The sequence below is a fragment of the Schistosoma mansoni genome, chromosome 1 (assembly GCF_000237925.1).
Source record: "Schistosoma mansoni strain Puerto Rico chromosome 1, complete genome".
NCBI classification, from domain to species: Eukaryota; Metazoa; Platyhelminthes; class Trematoda; order Strigeidida; family Schistosomatidae; genus Schistosoma; species Schistosoma mansoni.
Window position 1 is genome coordinate 58,046,482 of NC_031495.1, and position 17,172 is coordinate 58,063,653.

The window sequence follows — 17,172 nt, forward strand, 5'->3', positions numbered from 1 at the left end:
TGAGATATTTAAGTCTCAGATTTTCATGCAAACTGCTGGGTACCAATCTTGTTGGTTTACAACTAAAATTAACTTTCATAAATAAGTTTATAATAATGAAGGAAACTCATTGAAGAACTAAAGATGATTTAACGAAGAGAATTTTTTTCGATGACAATGTGTTAGTAAACCAAAAAGAATAAATTGCAAAATCATTGAGAAAAAATATTTCAGTTTGTTAAACTTTGTAATGTCATCTTTCATACAGTTTTTGATTCTTGGATATTTGAAAAATAATACGTAAATCGGAATTTTTGTTGCAATACAGAGAACGTAGTAATTCAATGGTTTTAGTTCGAACTCGGTGTGTAAAAGTAGCATGTGAGATATTTCACTGTACCATGAATCGGTAGGACTACAACCTATGGACGGATTAATCGAATTTAAGCTAGCGACCCTTGGACTTCGTGTGAAATTCAGTCTCCATAGAGTTGATTAATGTTTTAGCATTATCGATGTCAGTTCGCGACGAAAACCTTAACTCTAATTTCTGACAATAACTTATAATGGTAACTTTCAATCTTAATTCCTCATGTAAATTTACATTCTTACTTTGAACTTGATAAGTGATTGAAGTTTCTCAAGGTCAATTAAGTGTCGACAAAAGGTTTTCCATAAATTCTAGTTTCGCTACCAACATATTGCTACACAACCCACTTGTGATACTTGATACTTTTAAATAATTTACATGATGTAATCATTTTCTATTTTTAAGTAGATTACTGCATCTAATAAGTCACTAAAAGCATGATTCCATGGCTTGAAGTAAATAACATAATTGAACAAAAAATTTATAAATCAGTTAGGGAGAGTCCGCTCTCTCTTTTTCAAAACGCTCTCACATGGCCACGCGTATACAGCCACTGTCATGAAAGTTCTACTCAATGCCTTCTCTTGGAAAAGATGTTGCTTACGAAATTGAGAGGAAGCAAAGCGAATTTCCACTTAGGGGAGTTGGAAAACCCTGATTCCAAACCAATGGTGCATATGGGCTCCACGATCCTGAAGGAACAAATCGCATATGAGCCAATTATTGGTCACCGGTTACCATGGAACTGCATCTCTTTACTTTGCTCCACTGCCGTGTGGATCAGACCTTTAGGTCGAAGGCTCAGCCTAGCCCTTACATAAATCGAATGACGAAGTGTCGCGCGTATGTAATAGGTGCCTCCTTGTACCAATATTTATGTGTTCATATAAATAAATAAGTAATTCAAAATATCTCTTCGCAATTAATTCGTCAGCCTGATTAACAAACTTCAGCCAAATACAAATGCAGGAATTGTAATTATCCATATATAACTTCGGTTTGCAGCTTTTTTCCAATGTAATATTTAATTGATAGCGGTTTGTATTTTCTTGTTGATGACGTTAATGATTGTAACTGATCAGACTCTGTGAGGGGAAATACACATTGCCATGTTATTCATTCTAAAGCGTCCTTATAAATGAAGTCCTAACAGAATATCACGATTTAATTTATTCAACAGTTAAGCATTAATTGAATGAAACAGTTTTTCGGTATAAAAAAAGTTAACTTACTTCTGGAGAATCTATTTTACTATGACTTTTAATACTTTCTGGTGTATGAAATGAATTAGACACTGTGTTATTATTATTCTGTATCACATGGTTGGGATTGAAAGATTCATCAACTTTAACGGTAGAAGTTACTTTTGTAGTGCTTATTTTGTTAAAATCTGATGTTTTTACAGTAAATGAAGGTGGTTTAATACGCGATTGAAATGAATCTGAAGTTGATATAGTTGAAGGTGAAGATATAGAAGTAGAATTCGTAATCTTAAGAGAATCATCTTCCATTACAGATTTAAAACCGTTTAAAGTTGGCTTCGTATCATTTGAGATATTATTATTCGTATCGGAATTAATAGTTGCATATGGTTGTGGAGCGTATAAACTTGAGGCATGACTAACTGCAGACTTGACATTATGATCGTCGACTGTTGAAGCACCATTGCTTTTAGTAGTAACCACACTGACTGAATGTGCTGTAACAGATTTCATAGATGATCCAGTGGCACAACTAACATGCTCTGAAGTAGCTTGAAGATTCAGACTATAAATAAATAAGGGGAAAAATTGATCTTATAATCAATCTACCTTTAGGTCACTTTCAATATATAACTCATGGCAATAATTTCCCAAAATCAATATTAACGACAAATAAACCATATGGATACCTCTCATAGTTCCTATATACGTACTGCTTTTTTCAATAATCTTTAATAATGAAAACATTTCTAATATTATGACATAATGCACCTACATCATTATAGAAATAGATAAGTTGGTGACTAAGAGTGGAAAAACTATAATACATCACTAAGACAAATATGAAAAAAATGAATTAACTAAAGTTTAACTATGATAAATCTAAAGAAAATATTTACATTTAAAATGTCATTTTTCTTAATTATTGATCGTGTGAACCAATTGCAAACGAGGCAAAAAAAGTGTTTATTTTATCAGATGTTCCCGATCGATTTGATTGATTGAATTTCGATTATAATGCAATGAACTTTCATGATTAAGGTTGTCCGAACTATCAAACAAAGAGCATTAATTAGCTTTAAGTAAATTTCTTTTGGTTACCAAACAAGACAATATTAAAAATATACAATTAAATATCACAGTGCATAAACAATTTTACAAAATGTTAGTTTTAACTTAAGCAACCTAGATTAATTTTGATACAAGCACAGAGACACATATTAGCTGTATTTATGATGTAACTTAATAGTTCAGGCAGTCAGCCTTAATTCTTAAGCTAGCACGTTAACCATACATTCCACGGTGCCTATAGTTTTTGAACCAGGATAGTAACAACAGAACTTATAAAAAAAGCATAGATCAGAGCCGAACACATAAATTTGATTATGGCAAACACAAGTTGAATTATTTATAAAATTTTTTGGTAGCATTTACATTTACAGAACCTGAATATTGAGTGTCAGCATAGTCAACATAGTTACATGTAACTTAAATCCGGCTAAGTTACAGCAGCAAACAAATATTGTTTACAAGAGCGGTTATTTTACGCTTAGTTTAACTATTTAAATAGCTGTATCATAGGCGATTTAGTTAATTATCTAATGAATCAAACAATTAGTTAATGCAATTATGGATAATGGTGTATGTGACAAACAATCATGACCTAATTTGGTGATTTAATCAATATAGATTAGTTATTAATTAGTATTATTCAGTAGGATATATATTGTTATCATCAATACTATTATTTATTACTAACTGAAATGATTCTGTTAGAAATAATAGTAGTAACTAGGATATAATTAACTGGATTATACCTAGATAAGTATTGAATGTGAATAACAATCTATTATGTTGAAAAGCATTGTGAATATAAATAATTGTTTATTATTTCACACGAGAAAATTATCATCTCTTTAACTTGCAATGAATATACAAAAAAAAACAGTACATTATTGTAAGAAGATGTGAGCGTATTCAAGTAGTAGTGTATTTGTTTCTTATTGTTTAAAAAAAGAAAACAATTGGACTTGGTGTGTACGCGACAATATCACCTATTCAGTGACCAACTTACTTAAACACATTGACCTAGACAAAGAATTGGTTTGTTTCTCATATTATATTAAATGAAGTTTCATTTTATGAAGGAGAAAAACATTACATTTGAAGTTTATCAATATAATGGATTTAGGTGAGGTAAGTTCAGGGTGTGTTAATCTAAGCTAAGCAAAATCGACTAACAAAATTAGCGATGTGACTGTAGTGTACTGTGATAACTTTTTCATGCAATCAGTTTGGGAATAAGTTGATCCTCCTCCAGTCCAACTAGACATGAATAATCATCGTTGGCTATTTGAGTGGAGAATTCAAGCTTCTCTTCGTGAACAATATAGTGAAACGAGATTATGTGACTGATTTCGTTATTATATAATAAATAAAAAAAACTGAAAGGCAGTGTTTACAAGATAACCGATACGCCTTGACCAGTTATGCCCATTGAAGCTATATATTGTGATATAATGACTAATTAAACAATTGTTCTTCAAGAAAATCTAGAGTGAATACGAGGTTTTTCATGGTGATCTAGCTTCAATTGATTCATGATTTCAACTATAAAATTACTAAACTCTCCACAAAATCCCCCTTCTGAAAAAAAACTCGTTCATCCACTTACATTATGTATAAAATAAAATACTGAGGTATGTAGTTCAAATGTAAATGCGTTTACATTGTTATCATTCAATAATATTACCATCAGCGGTAAACAAAAGTAAGCTAATGTAATCTTCTCAAAGGAGATGATAAATTATTTTGTTCCGATCAACTTTAAAAAGATTATTTACTATTCAATGAAGTTCTATTAAATGTTCTCATGAAAAATTGCATAGAAAATAAATGTTCTGCTATGTTTAATTTTGATCATTTAATGGATTGAATTTAGTTGATCGACTAGTGTTATGATGACATTTTTGTTGATTCCAGATACATCTAACAACGATTATATGTCAATTAAACAAACTAAAGGTAACCAATGGAGCAACATGTTAGTGAGTCAATATGTATAAGAGTGAATTATCTACCAAGTGCAGAATTATGTACTCAGTTCTAAGCCACTATGAATTCTAGTGATATTATTCAAAGTAGATGAAGAAGAGTTTGAACCTATTACCTCTTGATTGAAAGATGAGTGTTTCATTTAATTAGTTTACCATTCTTTGTTGTAAAACGAGGGGACAAGGCAGTATTGATAAAAATGATAATATACTAACAAAGCTGAGTACTGAAAGGAGGAGAATATCATAACATATTGCTTGTTATTATTCATCTTAACTACACCTACCCAAATTTATTATAAAAATTAGAATTTATGTAGAAAAAAATGTCTACACTGTAATATCATATGTAATTGAATGAATCATTCATCAGTTTCAAAATTGTTTTTCTAACGGTGATGTATTTGTGTGTGTTTTACCAAAAAGATAAGGATTAATTTGAAGTGCATTTGGCTTGTACATTCTATTTTCTTTAACACGCATTTATGATTATGTGAATTGATATATGATAAAAATAAATGGATGGATTGTACCATTTCAACTTATTGGTGATAATAGATTTTTCCGAAAAAAAAGACGAAACAAGTGTACATTGAAACGATGAAAAATAGGTTAAAATGTATTACTTAGAAACAATACTAGTGGTAGTTAATAGTAGGACAGATACACACTATAAGACCTTCGAGAGAAAACATATCTCTGGAAAGAATTAATTTAAAATGAATTCAAACAAACTGGAGATATATTATAGAGGATTATTTATGAATGCTGTTCAACTTACGACGAACGAGTTGGTGTCCTAGAGATGTCAAAACTCATTAGTCAAAGAAAATTCCTTGTAATCACTAAATACTGATTTCAATTCTATCAAAGAAACCACCGCATATAACCATACACCGAACATATATATATATCCAAACTCTTCAAAGAATGCCGTTTATATATAGACTATTCGACGAAAGATGCTTGGGGACGTGTCAGAAAGTTTGAAGGAAGTTAAGGGTAGACAAACTGAGACAGCACCAGTTCACAAAGTCATCGACTGTTTAATTGAGCCGTGTTGGCTTATGCAGACTAACTACAGTTTAATGACGTTGGGTGACATGACTGACAATCCCAGTTTTTTTTTCTCGAATCATATTGTTCATGCTTACTTTTTTCTACTACCACTCATAATGTTACTACCTTAGTATTCTAACATTCCTCTCGATAATCTCATCTCAATGTAGTGATGATGGTGTCATAACTCGAACCGATGGATACGTATAAGTACCAGGTTTTACATTGTTCATGAATTACTGACTTCTGAGAAACAGAAATGCACAAAAAATGTCACAAAAGATTTAAACTCATAAAAATCAATATTACCTCTCGTCATGAGAAATCGGTTTTTCTACAACGGTTGTATCCCATTTCGATTGTACAAAATGTGTATTAGTAACATTAGAATTATTGGCTGATGGGATAAAATTCTTCTGTCCTGATATTTCAGTATGCATTGAAGATGATGAATGTGAAAATGTAGCAAGATTAACATTTGTTGGAATAGCCGATGATGAAAAGGTACATTCATTTGTATATTGTTTTGATAAATTATCTTCATTGATAGTTGACCTGTTTGTTTCATGTGCAAAAGATTGATTAGAGATAGTTTTTGTTGTCCCTGATGTTGTTATCGTAGTATTTATGGTGGGGCTGATGTTTGACGATTCCGTACGAAATGTTGAATTTGATTTATTCATAGCAACAGATGACAAATTATTGAATGACGATAACACAGGTGAGGATAATTCATTTGAAACAGATTTTATGGGTGTTGTCGTTGTCATCATTGAAGTGTTAGTGATGGTGTACGAGAAATTATTAACAGGTACAGAGGAAACAATCATTGGAGATTTATTCATTAGTAATGAACTAAACAAAATCAAAGATAAAATATGGTAAGTTTTAATTAATTATTTGAAATTGTTGTGTAGAAGTGTGTAATTCAAAAGAAATTTTCGAAACACTCTACGATAACTTCTAGTGAAAATGTGTAATTTTTAGGAGTTAAGAATATTTGACATCATATGATTTGAGTGGAATCGCATAGTCTATCACAAAGAAACAGTCACTTATAGATGACAATGAATGATGTTCAAATAAAAAGAGTTGTATTCATCAGATAGCAATTCCGTGGTCGGTATAGGATCTAACGATCCTGCTAAAGAGCTAGAAGCTTAGAATTGAGCAACAACCACAAAATACTGATTATATTTGAACAATAACACAAACAAAAATACAGTAAACAATAACAGAGAATGAGGTGAATCCGATTCCTTTTTGGATTGTTTGCATAATAAACTTGTCATATAAATAGATAAGAAATTGCGCACTGATCTGAAATAGAGAGAGCGAATTAAGTCCGTTCACTTTTGTATTCCAAAATATTCACTGGAGTTCCAGTACATTTACATTATCAGAAATTTAGTTCTATGGGTCAGATAATATTATACAGATCGAACTGTGACAGATTAAAGCTTTCCAAAAAATAATGCTGTTCAAATTACTCTGAAATACAATAATTCCAAAGTTTTAGTATTTCAACAGATGCTGGAAATCTTGCACTGTTTATTTCTAAATACATTATATTGGATTAGAGAGAACACTACAAAATAGTTTGAAAACTTGTAACTAAGCAGATTAACTTAACGTTGGATATTATCTAGCAGTAGGATCCATGTGTTTGGTCATATTTGAGGATTATATTTCGCGGATTCTCATCAGCTGCTTACAACCAAACGACCGTCCTTTGCTTCCAGGTTTTCCATAGTGGTCTAGCTTCAATTGACTCATGATCTCAACTATTGAAACCAAATATTTGTTGAAATTTTACATTAAGGTAATATATATATGCAAGAACAGGTCGGAGGTCAACTCAAACTTGATCCACATATTCAAAAAGAGACAGTAATAAACCTATTACTAACTTGGTAATTCAATTTTCGGTCATTAGTTTTATTTTGTTATATCGCTCTTCCATCACATTTAAACTACCCCTTTACTTATGCATTTCCACTCACTCAATTCTCTTAAATTATGTAAAATCCTCAAATAATGTTCAATTATTACACAACCCATCTTACCAGTTTTTTAATTCCAGGATTCTTGTACAAACCCTTTATTCCCTCTAAAATTATCACACAATTTATCTAATCAGTATTGAATAGGATCTTCGCAGAAACACTTAGAAAATGAAGATTCACGTACCACGGTTTTGATGAGATATTTATCTATACCACTACTATATTTAGCATGGATCCAGAAATTTCCAGAAGCTCAAGGTCATGTGTAACTTCAAAAATATTCCCGTTTTCCCTGAACCTTGGAATAATGCTATTACTCACAATTCTCGCCTTTTATCTAGTGTTCCATTTGACGTTTCAAAGTAGTTGGAATTATCGGAAACAGGTAGGAAGATAGTTTCGGAGTATCGATAGCAAGATTTAACAGACTTATTTTCTAGTCGATATAAACTTATGATATGCAACTGGATTAAAGTTCATAAATTGATTAGTTATTAAATGACCAGAACAATTTGATCATCTACTTTTTGAAGACAATCAATGTATTTATTGTATCACCAATCTAATGCATTCTTAACTTGGATCTATATTTACCATGTAGAGATGAGTTTATCACGTTTCTTTAAATAAAAAAAGTGAATTTATTCATAGTCAATGATTGACTTAATGAACAAGTGTAAATTGATTGAATTCATTAGTTACTTCTTTTTTCAGTCATAAATTATAAATACATCTTAACATTGTAACAGAGACAGTAATTTTATGCTTTATTAGATCACAAAAAACTATTTCAAAATGTCATAAGACTATACTTTAAGTCAATGATTCATTCCATCAAAATTGGATCAACTCATTACAATTGAACATATACATAATTAATAAGTCAAACAAAATTTTGGTGTAAACCAAATTCACAAGTTTCAAAGCACACAATGTATATCAGTGTTTGTAACAAGTGTGAATAATAATCGTATCAAAAAAACAAACAAACAAAACAAACAAATCACTTAATGAAAAACTTGAATGGTTGTAAAGTTGTTCGCCAACACTAAAAGTCAGTTAGTATAAAAGGTAATAATTTTATCATTAAACAAATACATAAAAAAAACATGTTGGCAACGAGATTGGTTAATTGGATATTGTTCAATAACTATCGGTCGATTTCTGAAATAGTATTGTTTAGATGGTAGCCTAGAAGATGAGCAAGTTTTATTTTTCTTAAACATTAGAAAGTAGTAAGGAAATAAAGTGATTTGGCATAACTAATTCTACTTTATCACGTTTTATTCGATGATTTAAAAGAGGATAAGGATAAATGAATTCTTTATTTTGAAATAAAAATATTATATGGAGAAATATTTTCATCTACTAATAAACCAATTCGCTCTAGGTAGACTATCGAAAGTAGTTATTTGATCAGTCTATTCATCATTCTAAATAATCAAATAGATAAATTCATTTAGTATTGTTTGTTTGAATCTTCCCATTGATGTGTTGGGACTGCAACTGGTCAGTCTCTAATTGGCATATGTGCATACTGTGCGTATTGCCTCGATATAGCCTTAATCCACAAGCATGGTAAGCAAAGATGGATAGATAGTCATTCAAACTTGGATGAAACACACAAACAAGTATTTGACCTACGATACCACTTATATCCACAATTCCTGGTTAACTGATCTAATAATCAATCTAGTGAAGCTGAGATTTAGTGATCTGGATACAAAAGAAGCAGTACATCATGAACCTGAATTCTATCACATTAGCGAGTAAATAAGTATAACATTTGATATTGAATAACGTGAGTTTTACTTACATTCTGTTCCATCAATTTACACTTAATTACTGAGGAAGAAACGAGTAAACTAATAATTTTAGAGAGTGAAATATCAGGAATTGATATTAAATTTCGTGGATTGGTTGAGTTTAAACATTACCACCGTTGCATGCCGGCTCAGTGGTCTAGAGCTTAAGCTTTGGTGCTTAACATAAATTTCTTTTTTTTAATTAAATATTTTCCACAGTAGAAAAAAAGGACAGTTTACTTGACTTCATATAGAATTAGTTCAAAATGTGCAGGTACATTTACTATCTATTTTTCGATCTTGAGTTCCTTTCAATACACTGTTCAACTCTTTGTTCTTCGACTATTTTCTTAATATCCAGTCATTCTCGTTATAATTTCAACCAAATTATTCTGATCTCATTTGCAATTCGTCCTACATTCTTTATCTCATGTTGTTAATGTGCTACGGTAACTTGTATTAACTTACATCTGTCTTAGACTCTAGGTTGACGATGACTGAATACAGTAAATGTATAGTGCTTGTATTGTCCTTTCTTGTTTTTATTTTACAGACAAAACAGTTTACTTACTGTAAAACTTGTTTATCACGTTCGTTTAATTCTGCTGGTGCTTCACCGGCAGCTACTTCAATTGGCTCCACAACTACTGGTACTTTTTCATAATTCGTCGTGATAATATTCGATTGGTTCAATTTAGAATTTGATGTAAATGTTGTATGAGTAGTCGCTGTGATAGGTGATTGATTAGTTGAAATCATTGTAGGTGCATTCATTTGAATAGATGAATACATAGGAGAATATGACCAGTTTTTAAGATTTTCATCATCAACATTATCGTGGACTGAGGATTTCACTGTTACACAACCACTATTGCTACTAATACTACTTGTAACAAAAGTAACACTGGTAGTAGGTATGCTAGTAGTCGATATTGGTAATACATTATTATCAGTTAGTAGCGTAGGATCAGATATAGAAGATGGCTGAACAGTTATAGATGCCTCAATATTATTATTGTTTATATTATTATTGACATCTTGTGTAGTTGTATTAGGATCTAGTAATGTTGAACACGGTTTACGTTTAGAAATTTTCGATTTCATATTGAAAGGTCTTGAAAAACATCTAAATCTGTCAAAAGACAAAAAAATAAAATGAAAATTATACCGTGATCTATATTACAACTCATTAAACAGTACAGACAAATGCTTTACAAAATTAATTATAAGAAACTACAATGGAAAAAGTCGGCTTAGAAGGAATACTTGCCTAATCTAAATAAAATAGATGTGAATCGTTAGATTGGACTATTGTATCGTTTTTTTCGACTTACTGATAGGATGTAGACTATTGAGAAGCCTTAGGGTGCCTAGGACAAAAAAGCTACCCAATGCTTTGCATACGGCACACGTACTGTTGGTGTGAGGGTCCGCTTGTCAGCGCACTTTCCCTGGGTGTTCACCACGACCGGTACTGCTGCATGTCTTCTATGGCCAAACTGATTAGTTTTGATTACCGTTGATCTTGGTTGGGTCAGCAGGTGACTCTTTGGCTCATCTATGGGCTGTGAGTGTTACTAACCGGCTGTAGTGGAGCTGTGCGGTGTGTAGGAAAAATTTAAACGCTTTTTGGTTTCCAGTGGTTTTACTGGCTGAATTTGACCTGGTATGGAAACTATTTTCGAAAAACGGTAGCTCCATTAATTTGCCATTTTAATAAAGTACTTATTCTTTGGATAGGAGAGTATGATAATCAATGTGAGGTAGAACCCGTAATCTCCAGATTCTGTGAAATGCAAGTGTTAACGTTGAACCACTGACTTTGAATCTCGCAATTTTCAATGCAAAACAATTACCATATTTTTAAACAGCAAGTAGATACAGTACATAATAAGATAATCAACAATATGGTATCAGATTGTGGACACATTAACTGTTATTAGGTAGCACAAAAAATTAAACCAATAGACCATTGTGTTGATTTTGACAAATTATTTAGTTTCTGGTCTTTTCTATCCGAAACATGACAGTGATATGTTATCAAATTGTGACTGTAAAGACTGACAAATCATATGGTTGAAAAAATTACGTGATTTTTTTTATCAAAGTTCACCTTAAAAGCCTAGTTAGAATAAATAGTAAATGCATTTATGTGGCAATTTATACTAGCTTTTGCAGTTGTGACTTGATGGTTACTATTACCAAATTTAGATCAATAGGTTACCAGCTCCGAACCTAGAGGTATCATCGATCAAAAACTGTGTGACTCAGATGGTAACCACTGAAGTTTGGGAAAAAAAGAAACAATTGTTATAAACCTGAACAGAAATTCACGACAGTTATATATTGTATAACTAAAATCCAGTGAAATGATTTTTTTGTTTCACCTTATAACAACCTTTAAGACAGATACATAAAATTATCTTCATGATAACACTCCTATGGGAAATACAATGAGATTATAATACTTTTGAAGAAAACGATTGAGAGACAAATGTCATAATGAGGAGGAAGAAAAGGTTGAATATATAGGGGAACGAGAGGTAGGAAAAAAAGGTCTTGAGGTTAACAGTGAACAAATGAAAATAACAAGGAATAATGTCAACAAAACGAGAAACAGTAGATAAAATTTAAAATTTCCATACAATGTACTGAATTTAAAATTACGTACTAAATAAAATACAATAAAGTAAACATTCAAAGGCAACAAAAAGGACAAACAAACTGAATACGTTGAAGACCAATTCTTGTAATTAGATACACATGGGCAGTGGGCGTCAATATCCCTAAAGAATAATACTTAAATACTCTTCTGTGATATTCAAAAGTAGAACGATTGTCAAAGTATTAAACTTTCAACACCTTCGAATTCCAAGATTGTAGATCGTCAGACCTAGTTCTGTGTAGTGAGTCATTTATGAAGTAAAACCTAAACTTCATGCAACTGAAGCATAGCTCGAAGTCAAGTGTGTAAGATCAGACACAGTGAGTATGTGCAACATTAATCACTAGATGCAAACATAACTTTCATCAGTACTCATCTAGTAGAAGTCACCAACAAATTCTTAACTGTTGGGGTGATCCTGAAAATTTCTCGCAAGCAGATAAAAGTCCAAAGAAGTGTGAACCACAACAATGGGAAAAACCTGATAGTCTGTGGGAGAGGCTGCACGAAGATTTTGCTGGCCCAATACGAGGAAGGATAATTCTCGTCATAGTGGACGCACTCACAAAATGGCCACAAATTTATGCCATGGCAAAATGCACAGCCAGTGAAACGATCAGCAAGTTATTTGAACTGTTTAGTTGCTTTGGAGTTCCGGAGACTTTAGTGACCGATAATGGCTCACAATTCACTGCAGAATCATTCATGCTATTCTGGAACATTAACGGAATTTTACATATACGCTCTCCACCCTATCACCTTCAATCAAATGTACAGGCTGAGCGCTTCGTCGACACATTCTAAAGAGCACTACTGAAAGGGGAGGGCGAGGGGACAAGTCAGGTAATTACGAAATTTTTAACAGCTTATACAACTACACCTAACCATATCATACCAGATGGAAAATCCCTGCTGAAGCGATGTTCGGGAGAAGCATTCGAACTATATTCGACGTCATGTTGTCACCTAAAACAATGGTTGGACGCAGACAAAGTCAGAATATCCGGAGTTTTAACGTCGGTGATAAAGTGCTCGTCAAGTCATACAGAGGAAAAAACCGTTGGAAACCTGGAGTCATTGAAAAGAGAATGGGAAATGTTCTACAAAACGTACGTGGGACTTTCGGAACGTGGATTAGACACATTAATCAAATACACAGAGAAAAAAGGATTCTAGACAATGTAGATAGTCGAGTGAGGCTTCCGCTAGAGATAATTACAGATACTCCAGTGACAGGAACCTCGACAGACACAGACGCTGGATACCAAGGAAGTCCGAACGCGACAGAAAACCAGTTATCAAGCTGCAAGTAAACCCGAAGAAAAAGTCATATTTCTTGAAAGGAAGGTGTTAGGGCTATCCTGAAAATTTCTCGCGATAGACAAGAAAGGCTCAGGAAACATTAAGAAGCATTTTATCCAATCAGCGATTGACCAGACTTTTTGCTAGAAACATCACGAAAGTGAAAAGTCACATACAGAGTTTCTGATTGGCTGATTACTACACTGCTACTATGTTTAGTAGCCTTCCAGAATTTTCAGGAAAACCCAAGGACTTCTAAAATACTATAAAAACCCTATATTTTCTGTACATAAATGAACCTTTGGAGTAAAGTGCTTCTCGCATATTTTGCGCCTTTTCTCTCGTGTTCAAGTCTCTGTGTATATTTAGCTTGGGTGTTACGAGACTAGCTTAGGATCCGAGTATAGCGTTCAATTAGAAAGACTTATCATTAACTTGGTACGACATAAAACAAATAAGCATGATTAAGAATGATATATACAACTGAAAAACATCTTATACATAGTTGACGAGAAAACAATGCATTTCATACTTATTCCATAAATTTTACGAGTAATACTGTATTCAAACTCGTTAAGATAAAATTAAACACAATCTATTGATAAAGTGATTTGAGATACAAACATCAATAACGCTTATTATATACACTGATACACTGAATCGATCAATTAGACAAACAAAATAGAGAATAACTTACAATAAGCACGCATACGAATAATCGAAAATTAGCACTATTTACATATCAATAAATTAAGTGTATTTTTCTTTAACCGAAGTATTAAGAATTAATTATATAGTTAAGAAACCATGGTGATAATATAGTAATCCTTACAAATGCATAAATTATGGTATTTTTTAAATCGAAAGACCGATAGATTAATTCTAAGTGAGTTAGTGCACTTAGTGAATTGTAGTTGGTACTATGCTCTTAATTGAATTACTGGCATCAACTTGTGCAATTCAAAATTAGTCTCACGGTTATTTCAGACCACTCAGCAATGCAGAGCCAAGAGCTCATATGATCTTCAACCTAGATCCTGCAACTATCATGAAGAAGAGGGTACTTTTAATACGTAAAGTTGAAATCAAATGACAAACATTTTCAAACTCAATCACTTTGAACAATTGAGCCATTTAAGAGGGGTAAATTTGAACGGTCTCATGGTTTAATTTTCTTGGTTTGACATTTGTTATGAAAATACAATGAAAATATACATAGAATCTCAACAAAAATCTTCTAACTTAATGAAAAAATGAGTATTGGTATCCATGTGGACGATCAAAAAGTAAAAAATCCAATATTTGTTATTAAAATGAGTTTTATAAACGTCTCTTTTATTGATAAATAACATGAAGATAATAATATTGTGAGAATATTCTACTTGAATCACGCAAGGAACAAATGTCTTTTATATTTACCATTGAGAAACAATGACTGCTAACCTAAATCAAAAACTATGTAAATGAAGGCAGATAAGGATTAATTATTGAGGATGTTGTATGATATACTGCACAGTCCCATTTACAATATGTTTAAAAACAAGCTTGTAATTGTTATAGTACACATACTTTTAATGAATATTAATCTATCATTGTAAGTACCAATGCTAAGTTCAAACTTGATGGTTTCAAATAAATTGGGTGCCCGGTGGAAAGTTAGTAATAAACATATTTTTTGTTATATCACAATGAGTATAAAATTTGTATTTCTGACGTTTCGTAACTTAACGTAAGCCACTTCTTCAGCATAAATAAATAACCGAAATAGAATTAACACAAGTATAAATAGTACGAGGGAAACGTTGGAGAATATTTTTAGTACAATCAAAATCATAATAGGTTTGAATTTTTCAATGCCAAGTTATTCTCGGTCATGGTGAATTTGTATGACCTAACACTATTAATTTGTGCGTCAGTTATGAAAAATGTATGCATTTGTAATATAAAGTAGTGGGATTGAAATTAACTGTGTATGTAATTGTGGTAAATAAATAATGTCAAATGTAGTTGTTTGAATAAACAGTCCAGGTTGGATGAATGTTCAGGCCTTTTCAATTGGGGGCAGAGGGACTTAGGATTACGTAAATGTACACAAAGTTGTGTCTACAGATTACGTTGTGTCGATCACTATGTGTTCTACATCGGGATCCTCTTATGAGATCTCGAATCGTGCTAAGGAACATGTAAGTTATTAAAAAGTAAAACCGAATTCGGTTATTTATTTATTCTGAAGAAGTGGCTTACATTAAGTCAAGAAACGTCAGAAATACAATTGTCCTAATGATTAGGACATAAAAAAAGATACATTTATTACTAAACTATCACTGTATTTAATACTATACAATAAAATATCAATAAGATAAGGAGTCGGAAATAATGGTAACAAGTACATACAGACAACATATGTACACAAACATCCCTAAACTACACTTAAAAATTATTTTTCGACATTATCCAGGAATGAACATGAATGAACACGGGGAAATCTTAGACTAATATTTATGGAACATGTGAAACTGTAAAATGAAAACAAAAACATATTTGATACGCTTGCCGATTACAATAAAAAAACCATAAAGAAAAACGTATCACTATTGCATGTTGTTGCAAACCAATAGTTTTACATTATAATATTGTTATGATTTTTCTTTATCTGTGAGTCATTATTGTATGAAAAGAATATGAAAAAACACTAAAAAGAAAGCTCTAACAAGTAAACAGGTATAAACAATTATTTATTCGTAGTAATTGTTTTTCATGGATTGATTTCAGCTGAGATGTTGTAGAAAACTTCCAAGTACGACTTGGAAACTAATTGTCCTAATATGTGGATTTTCAACAAGGTACATCTACGACACATTGAGGTATATAGATCCAAGATCATCTTGGTTTAATGACAAGAGGCTAGTCCTGGTGGGATCGTCCCAATAGTGGTAACACAATTACAGAATCTGAGAGCCTGTAAAAGTAACGTTATTGTGGCCTGCTGACGATGACTCGCTTTCCACCTTTCCAACGACACTCATGGCTTCGCTTCACTTTCGCATTTCTTATTCCGAATGTCTGTCTGGATAAACGAATGTTTGAAATAAATTTCTCCAACGCAACCCGTATTTTGCTTCTTACTACCACCGTCAGACAAATAGGGTTAGCCTGAGGAATATACGGAGTTAGATGGAATATTTATATACATAGCATCTTCTCAAGATCGAAATGGAGTTAGATGCTGGGCTACAAGAAAAACGTCAAAGGAGTATAGAGCACATAAAGGTTCTAGATAATTGATTTTACATGTATAGGATATAATTTAGTTACAAAAAGAAAGAGTTTACAAGGAATTTATTAGAGTTAATAGACAATCAGAAATTTCGGAGGAAATAGCAATATTTTATTATGTTTCCTGAAGAGTCATCGCAAAGTGGATTCAATGTCTAGGATGAAAAGTCCTTTTAGTGTTTTGATAATGGACGGGTAAAGAGTCACTTTGTAGAGAGAGGTAAATTACGAGACCGTGACCATAGATCGATTAAAACTAGCATTTTTAGAAAGTTATGGACAAACACTAGCGACAAAGCTTCCGACATCAGTAACCGACACGAAAGCAAAGCAATAAGATTGCAACGAGAAAGGTCCCAGTAAAAAGTACAGCAGTACTGGGAACATAATCAGATCCGACAAAAGAGTTTGTTGGCCACAAAGATAACTGGAGTGCACTAAATTCCTCCGATTCG

General features: G+C 32.2%; 1 protein-coding gene across 1 annotated transcript in view; it reads right to left on the reverse strand.

The window, feature by feature from the left end:
• The window catches only part of Smp_157590 (putative protein VTS1), a gene marked incomplete at both ends in the record, with an annotated part of 52,693 nt that overhangs the window by 908 nt on the left and 34,613 nt on the right, over positions 1-17,172 (reverse strand). The window contains 3 exons of the mRNA XM_018795002.1: positions 1,582-2,116; positions 5,973-6,518; positions 10,046-10,606. Of these exons, the coding sequence (XP_018649358.1) occupies positions 1,582-2,116; positions 5,973-6,518; positions 10,046-10,606 (1,642 nt within the window). The remainder of the gene's footprint in view (positions 1-1,581; positions 2,117-5,972; positions 6,519-10,045; positions 10,607-17,172) is intronic.